Source organism: Bos grunniens, chromosome 8 (assembly GCF_055505025.1).
Source record: "Bos grunniens cultivar Pamir isolate PY7600 chromosome 8, Bosgru_T2T1.0, whole genome shotgun sequence".
Lineage (NCBI taxonomy): Eukaryota > Metazoa > Chordata > Mammalia > Artiodactyla > Bovidae > Bos > Bos grunniens.
Window position 1 is genome coordinate 61771704 of NC_141172.1, and position 27941 is coordinate 61799644.

Here is a 27941-nt window from a genome sequence, read left to right on the forward strand (position 1 = left end):
TAGTCAAGGCTATGGTTTTCCCTGTGGTCATGTATGGATGTGAGAGTTGGACTGTGAAGAAGGCTGAGTGCCGAAGAATTGATGCTTTGGAACTGTGGTGTTGGAGAAGACTCTTGAGAGTCCCTTGGACTGCAAGGAGATCCAACCAGTCCATTCTGAAGGAGATCAGCCCTGGGATTTCTTTGGAAGGAGTGATGCTAAAGCTGAAACTCCAGTACTTTGGCCACCTCATGCGAAGAGTTGACTCATTGGAAAAGACTGATGCTGGGAGGGATTGGGGGCAGGAGGAGAAGGGGATGACAGAGGATGAGATGGCTGGATGGCATCACTGGCTGGATGGCATCACTGACTCGATGGACGTGACTCTGGGAGTTGGTGATGGACAGGGAGGCCTGGCGTGCTGCGATTCATGGGGTTGCAAAGAGTCGGACACGACTGAGCGACTGAACTGAAGTACCTGCCAGGTGGGAGGATTCAGTGCTGGGCGTATAGTGTGGCAGCAGACAGTCCCTGTCTGCTGGTACTTCCACAACCAGGCCCTGCATGTGTGAACTTCTGAAATGTTTTCCAAGTCATGGGAGCTATAAGAGTGGGCCTAGGAGACGAGGCGTTGGCCAGGGAAGCTCTCCTGGAGGTTGTGGCACTCTTAGATCAGCCTTGCAGGTTCAGAAGTGACTGAGGGAGGAACTGTGGGATTTGAGGCATGGGAGGGGCTGTGGGTGTCCAGGTGATAGTTGGGCAGGGATGGCCACATGGAGAGGAAAGAAAAGATTTGGAAGGTGGTCAGGAAGCAAGCAAGGTCTTAAAGCCTGCTGACTTGGACCTGCCTTCTATAAGCAATGGGAAGCCATGGAAGGCATCAGAGCAGGACACGGGGAACTCAACCTTGGGCCTCTCACTCTTAGTGCTTATCCAGCCCACCTCGTATGCAGCTTGGCTTCCTGGGCAGGCGGTCTCCTCCTCATGGTATGGGCTCCTGTCTACCAGGCCTGGCTGTGCCGGGCCACCTCTATGCCCTCTGCTAGGCTGCCTCCCACAGGCTATCATCACTGTCCCCTTCTCCCTGACAAAGAAGAACTGCAGAAACAGAAGAGATGATGGAGGGTCCCTGAAATCTCTAAATATTAGTAAGTGACCACAGATGGCTTCAATGTCAATCAAAAATTACAAATATTATCTTGGATAGGAACAGCTGGAAGGCAGGATTTATTTCCACATGAGCAAGAACTCAGTGAACTACCTTTAGAAATAGTGATCTCCTCCTGCTATTAGAGATACTCCATCAGGGACCAACTGACAGCAACAAGGAATTTGTGGAGAGGGTGGGAGATGAGCAAGGCCCCGTCCAGGCCTAGGTTCCGGGTACTTGAAGCAACACAAACTCCCAATGAAGAACACGGTTAAAAGGGATAGTATTCATGTTTTATTAAAACAAACCACATCTGCAAGCAATTTGCTCTTATTAATAAAAAAATTTCTACAAATTCAAGTCTGCAAAGACAGTAAGTGATGGGTACCGTTTCAGACCTGGACCCCAACAAAGCTCAGTCCTGTGTTGAATGCTGCCGGAGGCACCTGCTCCTGTCAGATGGCAGCTAGGAGTATCGGCTCTCTTAGCACTGCCATGCCCAACAGGAACCCATTGGCATGCCAACAGGTCCTGGCATGGCACAGCACTGTAGTTTTCAGGACAGTTCACATCCTCTGGGCTCATTTGAGCCTCACACCACTGCTAGGTAGGGTCATTAATCTCACTTTACAGATGATCTCCCATCAAGTACAGCGACTAGCCTGAGATAATGACTGTGGACAAAAACTTTTTGTCCTTTATAGTTCAGCTCTGACTCTTGCTACAATACATGAATCCCAAACCTCAAATCTCCCTCGGGGTGTAAGACTTCCTCTCAGAGCCCACGGAAGGTAATCCAAAGATAGATTCAATCCCACAGAGTAACCAGGCAAAAGCAGGGCATCACAGGCCTCATAAGAGAGGGGCCAGAGCAAGTAGGCACTGGCTAGAGACTGGCTGCATTCACGTGAACACGGTGGAAGAGCACAGACCCCAGCCCCACCACTAGCTGTGAGATACTGGGCATGTTATTCATTCTCTAAGTTTTGCCACGTGTACAACTGTCAAACTATCTTTCTCCTAGGGGTGATGTAAGGATCGAATGAGTTAATAGTTGTAAAGCATTAGAACAGTGCCTGGCAAATTAGCAAGGATTTTTACTTGGACCCTGTGGCTGTGAGTCTGGGAATAAGTCTTACAGAGATGAACAGAGATGTGGGGTCAAGCGTACCCATCTCCCTCTGTCAGGAATGCCCTCTGCCTGTCAGAATTCAGCTTGGGGCCATCCCCGGTAGAATTAATTTCCCTTTTCCTGGAGTGTAGTGTTTAAAACATCTAGCCAAGCTAGAGTTTTAAATGATTTGGTTAGGACTAAAGCCACTTTTGAAGTTCCTTCTGTCTTGTATTCTACTTGTATTACACTGCCTCATATGAAATTACTGTTTTTAGGTAAAAAAAATAAAAAAAACCACTGGATTTATATGGTTCAAACTAATTAATGCACTGAGAGTCTGTTTAAACCACGGAGATTCAGCCTTGCATGTTCCTCATCCTACCACTGCCCTCCTGTCAAGCACCTAAGAAGATAACTTAAGACAGTATAACTTCAAAACCACATAAGGAATTCGACAAACAGGATGCTGAACGTTCAGAACCGAGGCACAGACCCTAGAAAGAGGCCTTTCCCTCCCTCCTGGAGGAGCTGACTTCCTGCTGATTTAACCTTCTCTATTGACAACATCACTACTTTCTGGAAAGCAGGGGGTCTCTGCATTTCCTTGGCAACATTTTGGACCTGAGGAAAACAGGGATGCCTGAGCTGCCCAAACCCCACTCATGGTGAGTTCCTCTCCTTTTGATTCCAAGACAGTTGGGAAAACTGCCTATGGTTGCTTAGCAACAGTCATCTGCTGATTTCTTCCCAACATCCCCTAAGAAATGAATAAGCAGTAAAATCTTCCAGGCTGAAAGCTGGGCTGGAAGGGCTGGGCCAGAGACACATGGCTGGGTGCTGGGGGGTGGCCCAGTCCTTAATCTCTGTGGGTGACTTGAGGCAACTTTCTTTCATGACCTTATTCTCCCCAAGTGTACAATGAGGTCAGGCTGGGTGATCTGTGAGGCCCTCCCAACTCAGCTGTTCTGATTCACTAGCAGTCAGCTAGTAGTCATCGACTCACTGCCTTGGAGGGAAGGGACTTTTTGAATTTTTCAGGGTGAGGAAGGCATAGGACATGGCTGCCCTTAGAAATCTTCCAATCTAACTGGAAAGACAGGTTGGGGAAATTCCTGGGGCAGTTAAGCCTGGGGAAGACAGACAGGCAAAAAGAAGAAAGGGCTTTCCTGTATAAATGTGTTTGTATGGGAAACAGCAAAGGCACGGGTATACAGGTGGAACTATGTGACCCAGTTCTGATTGAAGGGTCTCTGAAAAGAGCAGTAGGAGCTAGATGAGGGTATGTACTTTGGGGCAGACTAGAAAAGCCTTGAATGCTAGGGTAAAGTGATTCCCCCGCCCCCCTCCCCATTGTAGTCCTTGGGAAGCTTTTGATAGTTCTAAGAAATTAAGTGAGGTTACAAGCAGATCACTCTGGCTGTAAGGTAGAAAATGAGCTTGGGAAAGTGTTCAGGCCAGGAGGTGGTAAGAACCTCTTGCAGCTGTTCGTAAGGGAGGTGACATGGACAAGCTGAAGTAGAGTGAAGAGGAGGAAGCATATCCAAGGGACATTAAGGGATAGAAGAGTCCTAGCGACTCTCACTCATTCACATATTTATCTTGCGCCTACTATGTGCCAGGCAGTTCTGGGTGCTATGTGAGCTGATGCTGGGGATCATGTTCACTGACATGGTCAGGGTGCTTAAGGCTCACCTGTGGGTGTGTGCTTTCAGGAACCTGAACTAAAAGGCAGTGTAGTATGAGTGTCCTGGTGGCGGGGTCGCACGAGAGAGCAGCAGGAGAGGACCTGCAGGTTTAGGGCTCGTTTGAAGCTCGCCTACTAGGAGAGGAACTGTACAAAGCACAGGGAAGGACTGGTGGGGGAGACAATGGGAATGCTTACAGAGGAGGTCGTAGACCAGCTCCGTCTGGATGCAGCAGAGTAGAGCCGTGGAGAGCCTAAGGCGGTCACTAGGGTCTCGGCCACTAGGGCAGCCGGGAGATGCTGATGGCCCCTTCCCAGAGCCGCAGAGCCGGGTACAGCGGCTCCTGGAAGGCGGCCCGGAAGGTGTGTAGGTGGCTCATGCCGCCCGTCACATCGTAGAAGGCCAGGACGCCGGCCTCGTAATCCAGGAAGACACCGAGCCGGTCAGGGTCGTGGCGGGGCCGCAGGCGGCTGCGCTGGCAGTCGTGGAAGGCCCAGTACTCGAGGTCATAGCGTTTGAGGCACCAGGACTGGCGGTTGCAGCCCAGGCGGGCGGCGTCCGAGGCCCCGTGGCGTCGCAGGGAGCCGTAGGCCGCGCCCACCCACCAGCCGACGCCCGCCTCCTGCACATCCACTTCCCAGTAGTGGCGGCCGGCGGCGAAGCAGTCGCGGCTCAGCACCTGCCACAGCGCGTCGAAACGCAGCGCCGCAGTGGGTCCCAAGCGGCCGAGGAGGCTGCAGCGTACCGTCAGGAGGTCGGCAGAAAGGCGCAAGCGCGCGTGCATTGTGTCGGGCTCCAGACAGGGCGTGCGCGCGTCTGCGGAGGGCGGGGCCAAGCCTGAAGGGAGGGGCATGCGACCCCGACACCGCCCCGCCCCGCCCCTGGGAGAACGACAGTGCGCGCGCAGGCTGTCCTGCGCTTGTTCACGGAAGAAAACTGGAAACACGCAAATCACCAGTGAGGAGGTGATCGGGGAACACGGGGAGGAGACAGCATTTTAATACACATCCGTTGTACAGCTTGAATTTTGTACAGTGGAATTTGCTGCCAATTTCTAAAAATTTAAAAATAACCCTATCACTATTTTAACACTTGGGTGTCCTTCCAAATTTTTTTACTTGCCCCTTTATGGTTTTTTTCTTAACATTAGTGTCATACCATACAGACTCTTGGTAGTTTGTTTTTTAAATGTATTAATGTATTTATGAACATTTTACCACGTCGTATAATATTCTTTTATAAGAGCATTTTAATGGCAACGTTAAGATTTTGATGTATAGATGAATTCAAATTTAATGTATACCTTCCCCCTGCTTTAAAAAAATATTTAAGCTTTTAAGAAGACTTTTAAAAACACTAATGAATACATCTTTATATATCTGATTATTTGGGCTATATTCCTAAAAGAATTGCTGGGTCCATGAGGATGATTGCATTTTTAAGGCTTTTGCCAAATTGTCCTCCAGAAAAGTGGTGGTGATTTGAACTCCCAGTTACAGTTATTGTTGCATTATATACATTTGGAGACATGAAGTTAGAGAAAAATCTAGGTCTTAGGGCATGTGGATGTTCAACTTTAGTAGATACTACCAGATAATTTTCTTGGTAGTATTTTGGAGTTTTCTGGAGAGCGGTTTTATATATTTTTTATTAGATTTATTCCTAAGTTTTTATAAAGTGTTACTGAAAATAATGTTTTAAACATTTCATTTTCTAATTGTTTATTGCCAATACATGACCTAAATCAAATCCCTTATGATTATACAGTGGGAGTGAGAAATAGATTTAAGGGCCTAGATCTGATAGAATGCCTGATGAACTATGGACGGAGGTTCGTGACATTGTACAGGAGACAGGGATCAAGGCCATCCCCATGGAAAAGAAATGCAAAAAAGCAAAATGGCTGTCTGGGGAGGCCTTACAAATAGCTGTGAAAAGAAGAGAAGCAAAAAGCAAAGGAGAAAAGGAAAGATATAAGCATCTGAATGCAGAGTTCCAAAGAATAGCAAGAAGAGATAAGAAAGCCTTCTTCAACGATCAATGCAAAGAAATAGAGGAAAACAACAGAATGAGAAAGACTAGAGATCTCTTCAAGAAAATTAGAGATACCAAGGGAACATTTCATGCAAAGATGGGCTCGATAAAGGACAGAAATGGTAGGGACCTAACAGAAGCAGAAGATATTAAGAAGAGGTGGCAAGAATACACAGAAGAACTGTACAAAAAAGATCTTCACGACCAAGATAATCAAGATGGTGTGATCACTGACCTAGAGCCAGACATCCTGGAATGTGAAGTCAAGTGGGCCTTAGAAAGCATCACTACGAACAAAGCTAGTGCAGGTGATGGAATTCCAGTTGAGCTATTTCAAATCCTGAAAGATGATGCTGTGAAAGTGCTGCACTCAATACGCCAGCAAATTTGGAAAACTCAGCAGTGGCCACAGGACCGGAAAAGGTCAGTTTTCATTCCAATCCCAAAGAAAGGCAATGCCAAAGAATGCTCAAACTATTGCACAATTGCACTCATATCACATGCTAGGAGAGTAATGCTCAAAATTCTCCAAGCCAGGCTTCAGCAATACGTGAACTGTGAACTTGCAGATGTTCAAGCTGGTTTTAGAAAAGGGAGAGGAACCAGAGATCAAATTGCCAACATCCGCTGGATCATGGAAAAAGCAAGAGAGTTCCAGAAAAACATCTATTTCTGCTTTCTTGACTATGCCAAAGCCTTTGACTGTGTGGATCACAATAAACTGTGGAAAATTCTGAAAGCGATGGGAATACCAGATCACCTGACCTGCCTCTTGAGAAATCTGTATGCAGGTCAGGAAGCAACAGTTCGAACTGGATATGGAACAACAGACTGGTTCCAAATAGGAAAAGGAGTACGTCAAGGCTGTATATTGTCACCCTGCTTATTTAACTTATATGCAGAGTACATCATGAGAAACGCTGGGCTAGAAGAAGCACAAGCTGGAATCAATATTGGCGGGAGAAATATCAATAACCTCAGATATGCAGATGACACCACCCTTATGGCAGAAAGTGAAGAGGAACTAAAAAGCCTCTTGATGAAAGTGAAAGTAGAGAGTGAAAAAGTTGGCTTAAAGCTTAACATTCAGAAAACGAAGATCATGGCATCTGGTCCCATCACTTCATGGCAAATAGATGGGGAAACAGTGGAAACAGTGTCAGATTTTACTTTTTTGGGTTCCAGAATCACTGCAGATGGTGACTGCAACCATGAAATTAAAAGACGACTTACTCCTTGGACGGAAAGTTATGACCAACCTAGATAGCGTACTGAAAAGCAGAGACATTACTTTGCCAACAAAGGTCCGTCTAGTCAAGGCTATGGTTTTTCCAGTAGTCATGTATGGATGTGAGAGTTGGACTGTGAAGAAGGCTGAGCGCCGAAGAAGTGGTGCTTTTGAACTGTGGTGTTAGAGAAGACTCTTGAGAGTCCCTTGGACTGCAAGGAGATCCAACCAGTCCATTCTGAAGGAGATCAGCCCTGGGTGTTCTTTGGAAGGAATGATGCTAAAGCTGAAACTCCAGTACTTTGGCCACCTCATGCGAAGAGTACTTTGGCCACCTCATGCGAAGAGTTGACTCATTGGAAAAGCCTCTGATGCTGGGAGGGATTGGGGGCAGGAGGAGAAGGGGACAACAGAGGATTAGATGGCTGAATGGTGTCACCGACTCGATGGACGTGAGTTTGAGTGAACTCCTGGAGTTGGTGATGGACAGGGAGGCCTGCCGTGCTGCAGTTCATGGGGTCACAAAGAGTTGGACACAACTGAGGACTGAACTGAACTGAACTGAACTGAACAACTAATTTTGGTATGCTGACATTACATCTGGCAGCTTTTCTAATTCATTTGTTAACTCTAATTTATAGCTTAATTTGGATTTCTGTAAAGAATCATGTCACCTTTGCATAATGATCTTTTTTTACTCTTTTCCTATCCTTAGAGCTTACATTTCTTTTTCTTGCCTCAAGTCACTCTCTAGGACATCTAGAACAATGTTGCATAGTAGTGGTTATACTGGACATCCTTTTCTCCTATTCCTGGGTAAATATCCAACAGAAATGCATATAGTTGCATCAAAAGATATGTACAAGGATGTTCATGTCAATATTATTCATTATAGGCCAAAGCTGAAAAAAAATATCTGTACACACATGTACTTTTAAAATGTCTGGAAGAACATATGCCAAAATATTAACATTTATTTCTGGGGGAGGCAATTGTTTTCTTTTCATATAAGTAATTTGTAATTCTCTACAAGAAGCATGCATTACTTGTATAATTTTTTAAGGAACAAAGATATCCATAATATATCAGTAAATGAAAACACAGATTACAAAACAGTATGTATAGTATGACACCATGTTTGTAAAATATATATATATTAAATATTTATCATTGTATGTTTATATAGATATGCCAAAGAAAGTTAAAAGGGCAAATAGTAGTACTTATCTACTGCTATGTGTCTGCTTGGTAGGTAAGCAGAAAAACTTCCGAAGCTCTTCAGTGATTTATGAGTTATTTTCTTTTAAAAAATTTTGTTTTCTACAGTGAACATGTATTATTTCTGAATTAAAAAAAAAAACACCTGATAGTAAGGGTTGGAAAAAACCAAAGGTGTGTCTCTCAGGAAGAAAGGGAGGCCCCTCTACTTCAGTGACCCTCCTTCCCCACCATTACACCCCACCCTCTTCCCCCTTTCCCCACACCTGGGGTCTTACATTTTAAGAAGAGTGATCGCTCTGGTGAGGGGCTTGTTTTCAACAAGGAACCCGGCTGGACACAGGAGCCCGAGAGCTGACAGTTCCTACCTGTAATGAATTGTGAGAAATCAGTGCCTGGTGTTTAGGCAAGCAGCACTAACTACAAAACATTACTAAAAATATTACAGAACTGGAGATTCACATAATCTCTCCCCAAGAATGGCATGCAAATTTAAGTAGGAAATGCAAATTCACAGTAACAGGGAAACTCCAGGACGAGGCTCAGATCTACAGAGAAAAACACACTTTCCAAGACTGGAAGCAAATTGAGCACTGGCAGGCCAGTGTGAGCGAGCCCCGGACATGGGGAGGACACTGCAGGCTCCAGGACCATGCTGAGAATCAACCATGTATTCAGTGGTCAAGGAAGGGGGCAATTTCACGGCAGACATGCAAATTCTAGGATAAAGGTAGAAAACAGGAAATTACAGCTGAGTCCTCAGCAAGGTCATATTCATCCAGGTCAAAGGGAGTTCAGGTAAAAGGTCCTCCTCGTTTCATATTCATCCAGGTAAAAGGTCATACTCATCCAGGTAAAAGAGAATTTAGGGGAAACTCAGGTCACAATCCCTGTCTATAACAATTCAGTCAGGTAAGTGAGGAGAGAAATGGGCGTGCTTGAGCTATGCCGCAAGGTAGAAAGTGCTCTGATCCAAGAAGAGACATGAAAGGGCTCCAGGGCTTAGAGGGGTCAGTGAAGGCTTCCTGGAGGAGGAAGCACCTCAGCTGGCCCTTAGATTTGGGGAAGCTTTGGACACCCAGAAAAAGGATGGGAGGCTTTCCCAAGAATATAGCAGGAGCAAAGACAGGTACTTGGAGTATTATGTAAAGTGAGGAGCCAAGGAAGGTGTTTGAAGGAATGTAGACATGAGCAGAAGAATTTCTAAGCCTCTCTCTGATGGGGAATGGATAGGGTAGGGTGAGAGTAGAGACATCCTGTGGGTAGGCTCATGGCTGACCTGGGGCAGCAGGGATGGAAAAGGAGCCAGGTTCAGCATATACTGCAGTGGTACAAGTTCCAAGGCTTGACTCTACTGGGAGCGGGGAATGAAGAGTAGATTGGAGGCAAGCAGCAGCGGTTTGGGGGTTAGCGGGTGGAAGATGCTGGATTCCATTTCAGCCTGTTGAACCTGCAGTGTCTGTGGAACTCACAGGTAGGGCGGTGAGGCGGGATGCTGGAAGGACAGTGGTGCTGCAAAGACCCCATCTCCTTGGAGCCTTCCTGGGAGGCAGTACCTCTCAGTATTACCTGTGATAGTGAGAATGATGGCCTCATCTGGAGGTGGATGAGAGTGATGGCCTGGGAGGAAACAGACTCCAGGGGAAGAGAACACAATCCCTGGTACCAGAGTCTGTCTTAATTCTGCCTCGACTCCTACCAGCTGTGTGACCTAGCGCAAGTCAATTAACCTCTCTGACCCTCAGCTTCCTCATCTGTAAAATGGGGGATAACGAAGGCGTCTACCACATACATGGGGTGGTGCTGCTTGCTGTGCTTTTTAGCAAAGCACAGAGAATACATGAAGCAAATGACCGTTGGTAATCTTGCCATCAACGTGAGCTTCAATCACGGTTTGCCATTTTTTGATCATGGAGCGTATTTTGACATGGATAAGATCCATACCATGAAAGGCAGTTTTTGCCCTTAACATCTTCGGGAATTAGCTTTAATTCTCTAAACGCAGCTTCATCATTTTACAGATCAGCAAGACTCACTTCAAGAGGTGACCTTCAAGGCCATCAGATGCAATTTGGGTTGCTACAGTTCTTGTGATTAGGGTTTTTCCAAAATTTCTTATTTGGAACATAGCTGCTGCTTTCATAACCTTTCTTAGAAAACGGGTCAACCACTCACTTTCTTCTTGGTTCCTTTTTGCTGCCTTTTGTCAAGCACTTGCTCTTGCAAATCCCTATATGCTACTCAGACAGCCAAAAGGGCTGTTCCTTCCAATTCTAAGTGCTCTTTTTCATCTCAGAATATGACAACTTCTTTCTAGTTGTTCAGTTCAAAATCTTTGGAGTTTCCTTGGTATCTCTCTCTCTTCTTCCCTCTTGTGCCCACATCTACTCCAATTGACTGCTTCCGCCCCCCGCCCTTTGCTCTTCCTCCAGCAAGTCAAACTCACAATTGCCTTGTGCCTCAGGACCTTTGCACTTTCTTTCCCCTCTACCTAGAAGACATTTTCCCCAAGATGTAACAGCAGCAGTAACAATACTAGCTAGTGCTCACGGGAGCTTATTACGCCTGAGCACCATTCTGAGCACTTTACATGTAAGAACCCACTTAATGCTTACAGCAACTCTATGAGATGGGACTATATTATCTTCATTCTATGGATGCAGGAACAGAGGCATGGAAAAGTTAGGTGCCCTGTTCCAGATGGCAGGGTTAGGAAGTGGTGGACCTGGGATAGAAGCCCAGGCAGTGTGGCTCCAGAGTCCATGCCTGTGACCACTAAGCTCTCTGGCTCATGCTTCAAGTCACCTCCCACATCCCCTTCTCAAAGAGGCCTTCCCCACTTCCCCATAGGAAATAGCTCTTTCTCCTGGTCACCCTCTATTCTCCTTACTCAGTATCATTTTTTCAAGGCACTTCTTATTGCTGATACGTATTCATTAGTTGACTGTCTTCCCCTTAAAAGACTGAGCACCACAAAGACAGGATCACTGTTTTGTACCCTGCTGTGCCCAGCACATAACAGGGGCTCAATAACTGTTTTGAACGAATAACAGAGATGAAGGAATGGATACTTCTGAGCACCTGCTTTGTGTCAGGCCCTATGGTGACCTCAGAGATGGACCCAAAGTGGTTCTTGCCCTCCAGGCATTTAAGAGAGGCAGAGAAGGGCCATATATCCAGCTCACAAACACCCCCAGGCAGGAGATGGAGCAGGCCCAGAGCAGAGGGGCGGATGGCTGAGACAGCAAGGGAGCCCAAGGAAGGGCTTCCCAAGTAAGTGCCTTGACCAGGTAGAGGAGGTGGGGGGAGTTGGTCCGTCCAGCTGGGAGCTGAGTGCAGGCAGAGCTGAGGTGAGGCAGGACCCCGGGAGCGACTGAGGGGCAGGAATAGAGCAGAGCGGCTGTGAGAGACAGGACCTATCTCAGAATGAGTAGGAGGTGAGGTTGGCAGGGAGGGTTGGGCCCAGCCTTGGGCCTCTGTGCAGGAGAGACATGATTCAGACATGACTGCACCATCTCTAATGACAGGACCAGGGAGTGAAGGACCCAAGGTTGGTCACACAGTGACTTACTTTCCTTAAGGCGGACATCCAGTGGCGTCTGCAGCAGGCTCTGCATGGCTTCCACGAGGTCCTTAAAGAAGCTCTTGACGGGCTCAAATGAGTGGGGCACGGGGTGGCACAGCTCCCCCAGGCTCATCTGCTGCTGTATCTGCTGCTCAGTGGCTGTGTACTCCTGCGAGGGCACGTGGGGCTCAGGGTAACTTGGGGCCATGGTCCAGTCTCCACCATCACGCCCAGGAACAAACCCAGCCAGCGAGCATAGGCCCCACCTGGCCCTGACACCTGCTGCCAGCCCAGACCCTGTCCCCAGGAGCGGACCCCCACCCCCAGTGCTGGGGGGCTGTTGGTTCTTCTCTCCCTCCCTGCGGTGTGCACTGAGGTCCGCTCTGCATTAGGGGGCGAGGGAGGGGGCAGGCTGGGTGCCCTTGCCTTTAGCTCACCAGCTTGAAAGGGACCCCAAAGCTTTACAGACACTGTGACAGGGATTGGTCTGAGGTACGGGGGAACAAAAAGAGTGAGGGGCCAGTTTGCCTGGGGGAAGGTGCTCCTGGGGCATGTCCAAAATGGACAACAGAAAACCATGTCCCCCAAAATGAAAGCCAACGACTCTGGAAGCTCAACTGGAAAGCTGACTGAGGGGACATGCCCACCACAGTGGGGGGCTGTCTTGTTTTCTATCTGGACAGTACCTTTTATTAAATACCCTTCCTGGAAGAGGGAAGGGGCGGTGCGCAGAGAGGAGCTCGGGCCGAACCACTGTCCCTGGCAGGGGGAGGGAGCAGGGGTAACGCGCCCCTCCTGCGAATATTCGCAGATTTAAAAAAAAAAAAAAATACCCTTCCTGTGTTAAGTATGGCTTTGCTAAGTGGAAGCTTGAAAACGGTCCTGGTCCCCCTTGCACCCACAGCAGCCCCACTCCAAGTTCTGGATGTGGAAGTGAGGGTGGGTGGTGACAGTGGCGTGTGGCTGTCAGGGACAGCAGTGGTGGAGGTTCCAGGGGGTGGCCCTGGGTCGGTGGTGTGAGCTGTGACATCTTGCCCAGGGGAGAAGCGGTGGGGTCTACACTGGAGCAAGCCTGTGCCACAGCCTTGGCTTCACTCCTGTGGCCTGGTTTTTATCCCGACTTTCTGGCCCTCCGGCAGATCCCGTGTGCTACCCAATACTTTCATAAACTGTTTTCTTGCTTAAAACAGTTACAGAGGATTCTCTTGTTTGCACCTAAGATTCCCTGTCTGCACTTTCTGGAGAGTTGCCCCAGGCAAGGATTTAGAAGATAGAAGATTGCCTTAGGCAAGCAGGCCCTGCCTGGTTGGCAGTGCTGCCCAAGATGGGAGGGGCAGATGGATTCCCCAGGAAGGAAGGAAGGTGGCTTGGCAGGAGGGATGCTGGGCCTTGGGAGGGGTTGTGGGTACTCTCTAAGGCCTGTCTACCTAGGAAGCTACAAGTCTACAGCCTGTCTTCATCTGGGTGAGGAGAAGGGAATTTGTGGGGAAAGGGGGCTAAGGTCACACCCAGAGGGCTGGCCAGGGAGTCAGAGCACTAGCAGAGAGGGCAGGGAGCAGCTCTGGGTAGCAAGAGGGTGACAAGAGGGAAGACGGGTGGGGTGGGGCTGGGAAGGGGAATGAGGGACAAATGGGACCACCTGGCAACACCAAACTGTAGCATTTAGCATAGGGCCTGACACACAGAAGGTTCTTGATAAATGTTCATAATGGAATAAATGAATGAAACCAAGCATATCTATTTCTTGCCTTTGCAAACTCAAAGAACAGCCATATAGCCACGTATCTCTCTGCCAGAAACCAGATGTCATCTTGGATTCCCCTAATCACCAATCCTGTCATATCTCTCAAACCTGCTTGCTTCTCCGCATCCCCACTGCCCCTGCACTGGTCCAGCCCCCCATCATCTCTCTCCTGGATACCTGTGGTCTCCTCCCTGCTTCCCTTCCAGCCTCAGTCCTGCATGCCCAGTCCAGCCTCCAACCTGTCACAGTGACCTTTCTAAACCATTGATCCGACCATGTCATCCCTCAGTCCCAAACATTCCCCTGACCCCTTTTCTCTTTACAAGACAAAGTCTAAACTCCATGACTAGGTATATAAGATCCTGCATCAACTAACTCTGGCCTCCTTATCCAGTTGCATCTCCTAACAACCCCTCCCCTCTCGTAACCCCGCCCTGCCTCCAGCCAGGCTGAACCCAAGTGTTTCTCCAGCCTGCCAACCTCTCGCAGGCACATGGTTCCTTCTGCCTGGTATGTCCTCTCTGCCCCATCCCTCTGTATATACCCAGTGAGCTCCTCCTTATCCTCTCACACCAGCTCTACCATCACCTCCTCCTGGAAGCCTTCCCTGATTCCCCATACACAATTGGACTTCTTTGGACACACCTTTACTTGCTAATTTGAAATGGCCAAGGCCACATAAAGGTATAAGAATGTAAATATCCTCCAGGGACTGGCTTGACTAGTTTTGTACTGACTTATTTGCCTGCCTTATTTTGCAACCAGAGCCCATGCTCATCTGTGGTTATTCTCAGTGCCATCTTTACTTAGTTGTACTCTGTCTCATCCTACAAACCTTTAAAGCATCTTACGAAAGTTATCTGCTGCTGCACAATTTTCCTTTACTGAAAAAAGTGAAGCCAAGAGAGAACCAGGATAAGAACGTAAGCTAGAAGCCAGTGAGATGAGGCACAAACTCTATGAACAAAGTCTATCCCAGCTATATGAAACATATTTGGCTCTGAGCTTCCCAGAAGCCATGCCAAAGAGAAAAAGGAAGAGTCAGATGAGTAGAAAAGCAATCCAAGAGCACAGGTGACTGCACAGGAGCCTGGTGGATCAGATGGTAAAGAATCTGTCTGCAGTGCAGGAAACCCGGGCGTGCTCCCTGGGTTGGGAAGATCCCCTGGAGGTGGGCATGGCAACCCACTCCAGTATTCTTGCCTGGAGAATCCCATAGACAGAGGAACCTGGTGGGCTACAGTCCATGGCATGTCAAAGAGTCGGACACTGAGCGACTACACTTTCACTTTCACTGACAGAAGAGTTTCTCCCATGGCTCCCTGAAGACAGGAACTCCACCCTCAACAGCAGGCTTTCACTCAGTGTAGCAGTGAATATCATAGGACTAGTTTTTAGACTCTCCTTTAGTATAACAGCCTCCAACAGAGCCCAGTGGCCAAGGAGTCCCGTCCTTCTCTCCACTTTGAGCAAACTGTGACTCAGCTCTTGAAGTCTGCTTAGTAGATTTTGCAAGGATACCGGATTTTCCAAGAGTGATGTTTCGATTAAGACTGTATAGTCAGAGGACCGGGCAGAGATGTCTTGTGGCTTTAGATTCAGACAGACCTTATTCCTACCAGCTGTATAACCTTGGATGAGTTCCTGCATCTCCTGGAGCCTCAATTTCTCCTTAGTAAAATGGGATGAGAATATCCGATTTGCAGAGTTCTTAGTAAATATTAGAGCTAAGATACCTAAAGTGCTTGGAACACAGAGGCCCTCAAAAATGGTGGCTGATAATGTCATTTAACTAGTCCAAGATGTATATTATCTTCCTAACAATGTATATTTTCTGACTTGTGTGGGGGCAAGGAAGTCTACATGCTGGCAAAGAAATTCTCTGTGTATTTACTCAATGTATGAACGCCGTGTTCAGTGCCACATTAACCAAGATGAAATATGGTGGCCAGTGTCCCCTGTGGAGCAGAAACCCAGCATTACCTGCAGCAGCTGTACAGGATTGGTTTCTTGGCTGATAGTCCAGATCCTGTTGGACAGAGTGTTCATGACATCAATTTGTTCCCCACAAGACTTGATTTGCTCTGTGTATGCCTGCAGGGCAAGCTGTGTGTTTTTATCAATGAATTTCTTGGCCAGAGCTTCTTCTTCTTCAAGTAGTAATCTGAGTTCAGCAAATTTCCGGGTCAGCCAGGTTTTACTTGACTCTGCATGAGCCTAAAACACAAACGAACAATACAAAACCAGTTGTAGATGATATAATTGCCAACCAGGAAATCTAAAATAATCAACATGAAAAGAAACTATTATAACTTCTAAAAGGAGAGTTCAGCACTTTAGCTTTTTTATAAAAAGCTTTCCTAAGTACTAGCTATAACCAATTGGAAAATGTATGGAGAAATAAAGATCATTTTTAAAGCAGCAGAAAAAACAGCAAAATATTTAAAATTAAACCCAACAAAAACTGTAAAGGCCTAGATAAATAAAAGCATAAAATTGTATGGAAAGACAAAATCTGAATGCATGGAAGAAAAACCATATCCTTGTCTGGGAAGATTGATTACCATAAAAATGTCATTTGTCTCCAAATTGGTGTATAAATTGGATACAATCCCAATCAAAGTCTTAACACGCATATTAACCAAATGTTAAATTATTGTGAGAGAGAATAAGTACAGGAAAAGTCAAAAACTGCTTTTTAAGGGACCAATGAAGGGGAATTCTCTGGCAGTCCAATGGTTAGGATGCCATGTTTTCACTATTAAGGGCCGCATTTGATTCCTGGTCAGGGAACTAAGATCCTGCAAACCTCATGGCACAGACAAAAAATAAATAAAGATCTATGAAGGATGAGCTGCCTTGTTGTTGTTTAATCGCTAAGTCGTGTCTGACTCTTTGCGACCCCATGGACTTGTAGCCCAATCAGGCTCCTCTATCCATGGGATTTCCCAGACAAGAATACTGGAGTGGGTTGTTATTTCCTTCTACAGGGGATCTTCCTGACCCAGGGATGGGAACTCGGGTCTCCTGCATTGCAGGCAGACTCTTTACTGTCTGAGCAACCAGGGAAGTCAAAACAAACTATAAAGATACAGGCTTTAAAACTATGTGGTTTAGGCATAGACAAAAAGATCAAGAGAAAGAATAGCTTAGAGAAGTATAAATATATATATTTGTTGAATAATATATAATTATATATTAATAGTTATAATTGTTTATATAATTATATATTAATATTATATAAATTATATAATTATATATAATTCAAGAGATGGTGTTGGTACAGCATGGAATTAATCATTTGATAAAACTGTTAGATACTTACTTTATTCTGTATACAAACATAAAGTCAGACAGAATCCCACCTGTGAAGTACTCTTGTGAAAAATGTAAATCTGAATCTGATTAAGCCTCTAGCTCTAACTTAAAGATATAATTTAGAAGACATGTAGAAGACAGAGGAGCATGTTTATCATCAACTTAAGAAATACATCAATCAACTGCAGTTTGAAAACTTTATTTCACTCGTAATTCAAACAAAATATGACATTTATAAAACAACTGGGAATGTGACTACTGGTTGGATAGTTGATGATATTAAGGAGCCATTGTTAATATGGTGATATTAATATGAAACTAATATTTATAATATGATATTAATATGATACCTGATTTTAAATACTTTTTTATGTATTTAAAATTTACTTGATTTTAAAAATGAGTCCTTATCTTATAGATACAGGTAATATGCTCAGAGTTTTACTGATGAAATTATATGTCTGGATGACATGTATGTATGCTTGAGGTTTTCCACAATAAAAGCCAAACAGACAATTCTAAATAAATTAAGGCACTATACATTAAAAAATAATAAACCTATCAAAATGAAATATAGAACGATTTTATTTTTAAAAATTTGGGAAGGGAGGACCTCCGTAAGACTCAGATAGCAAAAAGGGAGTCATGACAGGTTGGATCACATGAAAAAAGAAACTCTTCGCGAGAGGTAAGGCACTATACACAAAGCTACATGACAGGTGACAAACTACACAGGCTTACTGTCCATAACGTATAGTGCAAAATAAATCATTCCGTTTAAAAATGGACCAGAGATATACAAGTGTCAATAGACATATGAAGAGGTGCCTCAGCATCCCAAACCATCAAGATCAAGGAAGTGAGCAGCACTATATATACATATATACTGGCCATCAGACTGGAAAAAATGCTAACTGATGGATAACACCAAGAATCTGTGTGTGTAGAATAGGCATTTATATACACCGTGAGTGGCAGTGTCTATTAATAGCTATTAGAATTTGTAGAGGGTGATATAATATCGAAATTTTAAATGCTTAAATCCTTTGATGCAGCAACTCCTCTTGCAGGAATTGATCCTAGAAAATGTTTTCACATGTGCATAGAGATTTGTGTAACAAGACACTCACTATAGCATTGTTGGTGACAGAGAAAAGTTGGATAAAAGTTTCAATCTGAGAAGTACATGTATGTTCATTGTACAAATTATGCCGCATTCACACACTGAAATAACATCCAGTGATTAAAATGAATTCAGTGTCCTGATATGTGCTATAATTTGGATGAATCTTGAAGATATGATGCTAAATGAAATAAGCCAGACACAGAAGAACAAATGTTGTATGATTCCACTGATATGAAATATCTAGAATAGTCAAATTCATAGAGACAGGAGGTAGACTAGAGGTTACCAGGAGCTAGTGGAAGGGGAATCAGAGAAGCCCATGGCACCCCACTCCAGTACTCTTGCCTGGAAAATCCCATGGACGGAGGAGCCTGGTAGGCTGCAGTCCGTGGGGTCACTAAGAGTCAGACATGACCGAGCGACTTCACTTTCACTTTTCACTTTCATGCATTGGAGAAGGAAATGGCAACCCACTCCAGTGTTCTTGCCTGGAGAATCCCAGGGACGGGAGAGCCTGGTGGGCTGCTATCTATGGGGTCGCACAGAGTTGGACACGACTGAAGTGACTCAGCAGCAGCAATGGGAGGGGAATGGGAAGTACTTGCTTAGTGATTACAGAGTTATGTTTAGGGTAATGAAAAAGTTTTGAAAACAGTGTTGATGTTTGCACAATACTGTGAATGTAATTAATGCCACTGAATTATACACTTAAAAATGGTTAAAATGGTCATTTTTACGTGTATTTTGCCACACACACACGAAGAATGCAGTGGACCTGCATTCTTGTCATGGAATGTAATTAATGCCACTGAATTATACACTTAAAAATGGTTAAAATGGTCATTTTTACGTGTATTTTGCCACACACACACACATGAAGAATGCAGTGGACCTGCATTCCTGTCATGGAAAGCTCTTCAAGACATCATGTGAAATGAGGCAAGCTGCAGAATAATACATACAGGATGGTCTCATTTATGTAAAAAATCACAAAATAAAACTGTATATGGATATCTGCATCTGTATGTCTGCAAGTGCATTTAAAATATCTGTCTGGTCATGTTTGGGGAGGGGTGTGGGGTGGGGAAGATGGTCAAGAGGGATTCTTACTTTGTACTTGCCAAAGTTCTACACTATATTCTAATACACTATTTAAATTTTTAAAACTGAAATGTGTTTATGCATTACTAGTGCAATTAAAAACTAAAATCATAAAAAAATTAGGCCAGTATCTTTCCTCAGACCAAACATTTATACAACCCACTAGCAGGAAGATCCTTGGTATCCAGGCAGGCGTGGGGTGAGCAGGCTCCCCTGTGGTGCCAAGCAGGGTCCCCTGTGGTGCCATGTTCTCTCCTTAGTTGGAAAAGAATGTGTGGTTTGTCAGGATCTAGGGGATGAGTTCCCAAAGCCTGTGTTTCCCTTACAGTGTTCTACGCAGTGGTCAGGCTCTGAGTCTAATTTATACCACCACATGCCATAGAGATATTAAACAGTTTTTGGCTACCTTGGGAATTAGTCTACAACATGGTTTCTATGAGTCAGCAAGCCTGGAAAGTACATCTTTGTTGAATGACTAAGTGAAGGAAAGAAAATGTGTTCTAAACCCTTGATTTATCAACACATTTTGGAGGCAACGTATGTACATGGAGGACCTTTTTCTAGAAACTGAGAGCAAACGTCTTCTCCCAACAAACCTGTACTCCAAGCAGTTTCTACAGATCCACTTTTTAAAGAATATACAAAATAAGCTTAATGATACCACACATTGTTATAAATCTCAACATAGAAAACTTAAGGTATAAGCAACCTGAGACTGATTATGCAATATGGTTTAAAAAAAAAAGAGAGAATTCTGGCAATGAAACAAAGAAGTACACTGGTTTGGGCCACATCAGTTCAAAGTGAACCGATATACTATATATATATTATATATATTGTTGTTTATTGCTAAGTCATGTCCGACTCTTTGCAACCCCATGGACTGTAGCCCGCCAGGCTTCTCTGTCCATGGATTTCCCAGGCAAGAACACTGCAGTGGGTTGCCATTTCTTTCTCCAGGGGATATTCCCAACCCAGGTGTTAAATCCAAGTCTCCGGCTTGGCAGGAGGATTCTATACACTGTGTATTTATATACTTTTTTTGTTGTCATTTACAAAAGTATCAAAAGCTCAATGTAGAAAATTTGGAAGATTTGAAAGAAGACTATAACCACTCTGATATATGGTCATCTTATCCCAGTTTGAGTAAAAAGTTAGGGCAGCAGTTAAGTGTTGATTTTCTCTACACCTGGATGTGTGTAGGGAAACACACATCTCAGCACCCCCTGGAGCCGTGATGGGGAAGCAAAGAGCCTATTAAGGAAAAATCATTTAAAGGGTATTGGGTGGGGACTCAAGATCAAGCCCTTCTTGATTGCTCTCTGGAAAGACGTGGTTGGGTAGGCCTGGTTGTTGGCTTCTGATCAGTAGACTTTGGCCAATTGTGAACTTTATTGGTTTTAATTTGTTTACCAAGCTGTTTCATGGGCTAATTTCCAAGCAGATGATCTTTGCCCTAGTACTGCCTCTGAGAAAGCGAGGACAGAGAAGCATGGTTGCCCCAGACCTCTCTGCCACAACCGAGCCTGCTGCAGTTTGGTACAACGCACCAGAGTCCCCATAAACGTCTGTGCCTGTTGAGCCAGGTGACTCACGCTAGGAACGTGTTCCAAAGGAAATAAGTCAAGGTGCCAAATATCACTGCAGTGTTGTTTCACCTGAGTGAAAAACTGGAAGGGATCTAAATGTTCAACATTGGGAAAATGGTTTCATGAATCATGGTCGAGCCATTTAATGGCACACACAGCCTCTAATACCAACACTGATAAACAACTTTTAATGACATAGGAAAGGGTTAGCGTCTTAAAAAACAACCACAACATCCTACCCAAGTAATGACATATGTGCTGTGCTTAGTCACTCAGTTGTGTCCGACTCTTTGTGACCCCATGGACTGTAGCTCTCCTATCTAAGCCACCAGGGAAGCCCAAGAATACTGGAGTCGGTAGCCTATCCCTTTCTCCAGGGGATCTTCCCGACCCAGGAATTGAACCAGGGTCTCCTGAATTGCAGTTGGATTCTTTACCGGCTGAGCTAACAGGGAAGCCCAAAATGACATGTGTGTGTGTGTGTGAGTCGCTCAGTAGTGTCCGACTCTTTGCGACCCCATGGACTGTAGCCCATCAGGCTCCTTTATCTATGGGATTCTCCAGGCAAGAATACTGGAGTGGGTTGCCATTTCCTTCTCCAAAATGACATAGTTTAGTCAAAAAAGGGAGAAGGAGCAGACATGGGAAATCTTCCTTCCTACTACTTTCAAACACATGGAAATGCTGAGCAAATTTTAAAGTTACATAACCAGATTAAAAAAAAAAAAACAAAAAACCCACAATCAAACAAACAACAAAAAGGAAATCCCCAGGTCCCCAAAACAAAGAAAGAACTTGGTGTCAGAACCACGGTGAGTGACCTGGGTGGCATGGAGGTGGAGGGGCGTGAGACAGCCACAGCATGCTGGAGCCTGGGTCATCTAGGAGGGCGCTCTGGGCACCTGGCATCATTCCAGTTGGGAGTGGGAACAGGGCCATCTGACCCAAATCAAACCAGATTCACAGAAGGTTGCTCCATCCATGAACCAGGCACCAGTAAAAGTCTCTCCACTGACCTGGGGAAGGGGCAAGGAATCTTGTCATCTACCCAGAGTCATGCACTACTTTTCCAACTTCCCATAAATCTGTAATTACCTCAAAATAAAGTTTAAGTTGGGTGAGTGAGTGTGTTAGTTGCTCAGTTGTGTCCAACTCTTTGTGACCCAGTGGATTGGGGCTTGCCAGGCTCCTCCATCCACGGGATTTTCCAGGCAAGAAGACTGGAGTGGGCTGCCATTCCCTTCTCCAGGGGATTTTCCCAACCCAGGGATCGAATCCGGGTCTCCTACATCACCGGCAAACTCTTTACTGTCTGAGCCACTAGGGAAAACTATAGTTGGGGAAAGCTTCAAAGAAAACCATTCCTTAGATTAAGCTGAAACCTGCCCCCCTTAAGACTTTCCACATGGATCCTAACTTTTTCCTCGGGAGCCTCTAGACTATGTCTGCTCAGAGATTTACAGACAGTGAGCCTGTTCTCGGGGCTGAACATCCCCAAGCACCTCCCCTATCCCTTTCGGTGTGCCAACTTTTAGTTCCCATATTGTCTTAGACTGATGTTGCCTGAGCCCAGAGCCGTGCTCTTGAAGACGACATGATTAATAATTAAGCCAGGGCCACAGGTGTAAGACATCTGTCCTCAGTAAACTAGGGCAGGCTGTCACTCAAAAGCTAATGGACGCTGGACAAACAGAGGGCCATTTCTGTGGCCTTGTCTGGGTGCTAACTATTCCCATGGTCAGAGCCAGTCTCACTGCCTGACTTGAGGTAGCCAGTCCGGGTTCACAGACCCCTCAGTGAGACGGGCCTTGGGAGGGCATCCCACCCCAGCCCTCACTTTGAGGAGCCCTCACTTCTCAGCGGTGGCTGAGAAGGGACGGGACTAGCCAAGTTCACCTAAAAGGCTCCTAAAGAGCAATAATACCATTCTCATAGTTAAAACAGCAGCTAGGATTATGTCAGTCCCAACTTCCTACTTAAAACTCACAAAGAATCCACTTAAGTAAACATTGTTATGACAGGATAAGCCTGAAGAACATGTCATGAAATATATTTAAACCTATTTGCTTTGTTTCAGCAGTGAAACTGAAAGTGTGATTTGCATGTTCCATTTTCTTTGCTTAAGGCAACTTGGGGTGTAGGGGGTGGAGGACTAGTCTGTCTAAGAATATGGCCTTGGAGATGGAGGGAGAAAAGACCATTCCTCCACTTTGTCAGGCATTTTGGGACAAGGCTAGGGCTCTGGGTAGAGGCAGATTCACTGCAAAGCTAATGAAAGAGAAGCCCCAGGCCACTCTCTAGCATGACCTCTTCATGGTCTTGCGACTAATTTTGTGCTCTTTTTCTTCAAAAGGGTCCCCTAAATTACATAAGCTCCAGGCCCCACCAAACCCCCCTTTGACGTTGGTTTTCATTTTCCCTGGCTCCATATTGGGGAGAACCCTGTTTCGGAGCAGAGAAGTGGACATCTCAACTAGGATCAGGAAGAATCCCCCACTTGCCTTGAGCTTCTCAGCAGCATCTTCTATCTGGGTTATGTTGCCAACTTGCTGCTGCTTCTTGGTTGCCAAATGCTTTAAGCATTCTTGGGTGAATTTCTGTATGTGAAAAAGTTAGGACAAAAGTCTTAATGTTGTCACTTTTGAGATAACAAGTCACTCCAGGGGTCATCTCCTCTCAACCCTGTATATTTTTCAGTGGAGGTATCTGCAACTCAGAAGGTATGGTGACTTGCCCAAAGTCATGAGGCAAGTTGGAAGTTGAGCTGGGACTAGGGCTCCTCTGATCCTCAGAGGCCCACATCAGGTATTCTCCAAACCTTGAGGTGCTCCCTTCTTTCTAGAACAGTCCTACTTGTGACCTGCTTTTCCAGGCCCTCTAACAGGATTTTAGGGAAGCAGCTTGGGGTCAGTGGAAGAGCATTCACTTCTAGAGTGAATCCTGAGTACTGTTAGTTCTGGGGCCTGTTCTAGGAGCTGCCTTCACAGAACCTCCCTCCAGGGTTGGTCTGTGGTCCTCTGGACTGGATTGGTGTTCAGAGGACCTGCATGTGTAAGAGGTCCCCTCTCCCACCTACGTGGCACCCAACTCCCTTCCATATCTCTGCTGTTTGCAATTGCCGTTTCTTCAAAGACCTGCTCTGTGGACTCCCCTACGCTGTGACCTTATCTCCGCCTTACCTTCTTACGGCTCACCTTACGTTCATCTGCTGGACCAGCTATGCACTTTCTGAGGGCAGATCTGCTCCATTCTTGGCTCCTGCTCCCCAAGAGGGACAAGGGGGTGTCCCTAAAGTGTTTGCTGGATTGAACAGAATTACCAGGGGCTGCCAGCTTCAAGTGGAGAGCTGGAGCACGCTATGTATGAGCCCAAGTCCCAGACTCGGACAGGACCTGCTAGGTCTGAGTCCTAGCTCTCCTTCCACATGACCTAGGCAAGTGGCCTCACCTTTCTAAGCCTCAGTTTCCTCAGCTGCAAAAAAAAAAAAAGGCGGGGGGGGGGGGACAACCCCACAGAGTTGCTGTAAAGAATGAGGACACAAAGTGCTTGGTGTAGTGCCTGGCACACAAAATGCTCAGTAGGTGTAGCTTATATGGGAGATTGGGAGTGAGCGCTGGGGGTGGGAACACAATAGTAACCCAAGGATAAGCCATAAGCTCACCTTCCATCTTCCAGGAGCACATCCTCCATCCCCCCCCACCCCCCTCCCTTGAACCTTCTGGTCAAGCTCCTGTCTGTCAGCCAAGGATAATGTGGCATCCCGGTGCTTGAGCCCTCCAGTCACAGGGTGCCTCTCCTGTCTAGGTGCTTGGTGAAGCCCCACTTACTCGTCATGGCCAGTTTCAATGACATCCCCCACCCAGGAACTCTTCCTGGGCTTCCTGTCCCTGGTTCATACTTCTTCTTTTTGGCTCCCACTGACCACTGCCTCAGGCTCCCCAATTACAATACTTATCATACTGTGTTGTCACTTGTTTGTTCTTCCCCTACTAGCCAAGGGACGCCTCCAGGTCAGGGAAGAATTGGTCTGTTCCTTGACTCAAGGATAAGCTGAATGGATGTCTAAGGAATGAATGGGTGTGTGGATACAAAAGAGGTAGGTGGACCTACCTATTAGAAGATGTTATCTCTGAAAGCAGCCTTGTTAACTCTGAAAACAGCATTTTGAGGAACTATTGTTATTATTAACTATTTTATAGATAAGAAAAAGAAGATCTTGGAGGCAGAGGAAAGCCTTGAATCCTGGGCTCCACCTGCTAGATTAGCCCAAGGTGGCCCATTCTCAAGCTTCAAAGTCACAATGGCTAAATCAAGTGCAGGGAATGGCTGTAGATCAGATCAGATCAGTCGCTCAGTCCTGTCTGACTCTTTGCGACCCCATTAATCGCAGAATGCCAGGCCTCCCTGTCCATCACCAGCTCCCGGAGTTCACTGAGACTCAACGTCCATCGAGTCAGTGATGCCATCCAGCCATCTCATCCTCTGTCGTCCCCTTCTCCTCCTGCCCCCAATCCCCATTCCCAGGGAATGGCTGTAGGGCTGGATTAATCACTTCCTGAAGGTAGAAGTGGCAGAATCAAATCTGTGAGGGGAGCACCTGTCTAGCCCAAAGAGGGCTTTGCAGGGGTTTGGCCAGTCACTGGACAAGTTGGCCACTAGGCTGGAACAGGAGTCCAGAGCCCCCTTCCACTATTAGGATTAAGCATGGATGAGCGCTCCAAAGTGAGACTGGGCCCGTGGGGAGCAGTCCTGGGTTCAAGACCCAGCCTCTGCCTCCAGAAGCCTCTTTTTGTCGGCGAAGCGGTTGACCTAGCTCCCACTGGCAGTTAGGCGCGTGGTATGGAGCGTAGGGAGGGGGAGGGGCGGGGTTGGGCAGACCGGCCCAACCCCAGAGCCATGGGGACCCACAGCCCCTCCCAGGAACTCCAGGAGGGAAAACCAGAGGAGGCGTGTGTGTGGCTTTCCTGAAACACTGTTGTTTTCTAAGCTGGAGGGATTTTTTCATCTTTGTTAAAGGCAGCTTTTCTTTAGGTCCAAAGGCCGTGGGGTGAACCCACCGTGGTGGATGAGGTCCAGGATACCCGGCCAGCCAGGCGCCCAAGTTCTTACTCCCAAACCCAGCTCTTCTGATGCTTAAATGATGGCCTTGGCTCGCCGGTACCCTTCCTCAGTCTCTTTCTGAACAACAGGTCGGCCTCCGAGATGGTCCCCGGGCCGCCTTGCCGGTCCCGGTTCCAACCGGGAACTGCCAGTGGGACCCGGCACGCCCCTCCCCGCCCGTTGCTGCGGGGCTCGCGCCCCAGCGTCCCCACCTGCACGCGCGCCGCCTCGTCCAGCGCCAAACCGATCGGGTGGCCGCGATGCGAGCCCAGCACCGGGCAAAGCGCGCACACGCAGCGGCGGCAGCGGCGACAGAAGAGCTCAACCACGCGGTCGCCGTGCTCTGAGCAGAGCCAACCGCGCGCGTCTTCGGGTTCCGCGGGGCCCAACCCCCCAGGAGTCCCCTTGAGCACCGCCGAGCCCGCCATTCTCCCTCTAAGTTTCTGGGCCGCGGCCGAGCAGCAGCGAGAGGCCCGTGGGGAATCGAAAGCTGGGCGCTGGGGCGGGGCGCGCCCAGTTCCGGCAGGGAAAGGCGGGTAGCAGGGCGCCGCACGCAGGCCGGCCGGAGGCGGGGGAGTGGGGTGCGGTGGCGGGTATGGCCGCAGCATCAGCACCCTGAGGACTGCGCTGTGCCGTCCGGCCCACCTGCCCCGCAGTGAATGAATGCTCAGGCCTGGGCTCCCGGCTCAGTGTCTGGCCCAGAGGCAGCCACAGCAGAAATGGGGGTCACATCGAATGGGCTACCTGGAAGGAGGTGGGCTTCCCCGCTAAGTGACCCTTGTCTTGATCAGGAAAACTGCAGCCCTGTGGGTGGGACCAAAGTTGGCTGTGGCCTTCTGGGATGTTGTGCGTTACCTACATTTTTCATTTTCCCTTAATTCTCTCTTGCCCTTTCCCCCAAGAGAAATAACCATTCCTGCAATTGTGAGAAACCGTTCAGGAAACTCCGATTGCCCCCACGCTAAAGTCTCAGCTTCTATGGAATGTCGGTTGGCATTATGGAAGTTCCTCAAAAAATTAAAAATAGGACTACCGTATGATCCAGCAATCCCACTTCTGGGTGTATATCCAAATAATATGAAGTCAGAATCTCTGTGGTATCTGCACTTCCATGGTCACAGCAGCACTATTTACAATAGCCAAAATATGGAAACAACCCAGGTGTCATCAATGGATCACTGGAGAAAGAAGATGTGGTATATGTATGTACAGTGAAATATTATTCAGACTTAGAAAGGGAAATCCTACCATTTTCTAAATAAATGAGCCTAGAAGACATTACAGAGAAGGCAATGGCACCCCACTCCAGTACTCTTACCTGGAAAATCCCATGGACGGAAGAGCCTGGTAGGCTGCAGTCTATGGGGTCGCTCAGAGTCGGACACGACTGAGTGACTTCACTTTCAGTTTTCACTTTCATGCATTGGAGAAGGAAATGGCAACCCACTCCAGTGTTCTTGCCTGGAGAATCCCAGGGACAGGGGAGCCTGGTGGGCTGCCCTCTTAGGGGTTGCACAGAGTTGGACACGACTGAAGTGACTTAGCAGCAGCAGCAGCAGCAGCAGCAGCAGAAGACATTATGTTAAATGAAAAGCCAGGTGGAGAAAGACAAATACTGTACCATATCTAAATATGTGGAATCTAAGGGGGGAAAAAAAGTCAAACTCATTGGAACAGAGAATAGAAAAGTGGTTGCCAGGGGCTGACAGCAAAAGGTAGGGTGGGGGAAAAGGGTACGAATTTTAAGTTACGGAACCCATCAGTTCTGGGGATCTAATGTACAGCATGGTGACTGCCATTAATAACACTATATTGTGTACTTGAAATGTGTTGAGATTGGCTCTCAAATGTTCTTCAGTTCAGTTCAGTCGCTCAGTCGTGTCCGACTCTTTGCGACCCCATGAATCGCAGCACGCCAGGCCTCCCTGTCCATCACCATCTCCTGGAGTTCACTCAGATTCATGTCCATCGAGTCAGTGATGCCATCCAG

General features: G+C 46.8%; 1 protein-coding gene across 3 annotated transcripts; it reads right to left on the reverse strand.

Moving 5' to 3' along the window:
- Positions 1-1400: 1400 nt before the first annotated feature.
- TRIM14 (tripartite motif containing 14) lies at positions 1401-27941 on the reverse strand. Of its 3 annotated transcripts, XM_086416031.1 has the most exons (6): positions 26164-27941; positions 23353-23448; positions 15701-15934; positions 11980-12142; positions 8687-8776; positions 1401-4744 (listed from the first exon to the last, which is right to left on the reverse strand). In XM_086416031.1, the coding sequence occupies exons 1-6, from the start codon at positions 26557-26559 to the stop codon at positions 4209-4211; spliced, it is 1515 nt and encodes a 504-aa protein (XP_086272157.1). In that variant the 5' UTR covers positions 26560-27941; the 3' UTR covers positions 1401-4208. The 3 variants fall into 3 exon arrangements, with proteins under 3 accessions (XP_086272157.1, XP_086272158.1, XP_086272159.1); XM_086416032.1 differs by lacking the exon at positions 23353-23448; XM_086416033.1 differs by lacking the exon at positions 11980-12142.

Excerpts from the sequence above, each read along its gene's own strand:
- TRIM14 (XM_086416031.1), bottom strand. The coding sequence starts at position 26,559 with ATGCTGCGGCCATACCCGCCACCGCACCCCACTCCCCCGCCTCCGGCC. Across the intron at positions 12,143-15,700 it reads ATCCTGTACAGCTGCTGCAG|GAGTACACAGCCACTGAGCA; the intron begins GTAATGCTGGGT and ends GTGCCCTCGCAG. Across the intron at positions 4,745-8,686 it reads GCGATCACTCTTCTTAAAAT|ACGCGCGCACGCCCTGTCTG; the intron begins GTAAGACCCCAG and ends CGCCCTCCGCAG.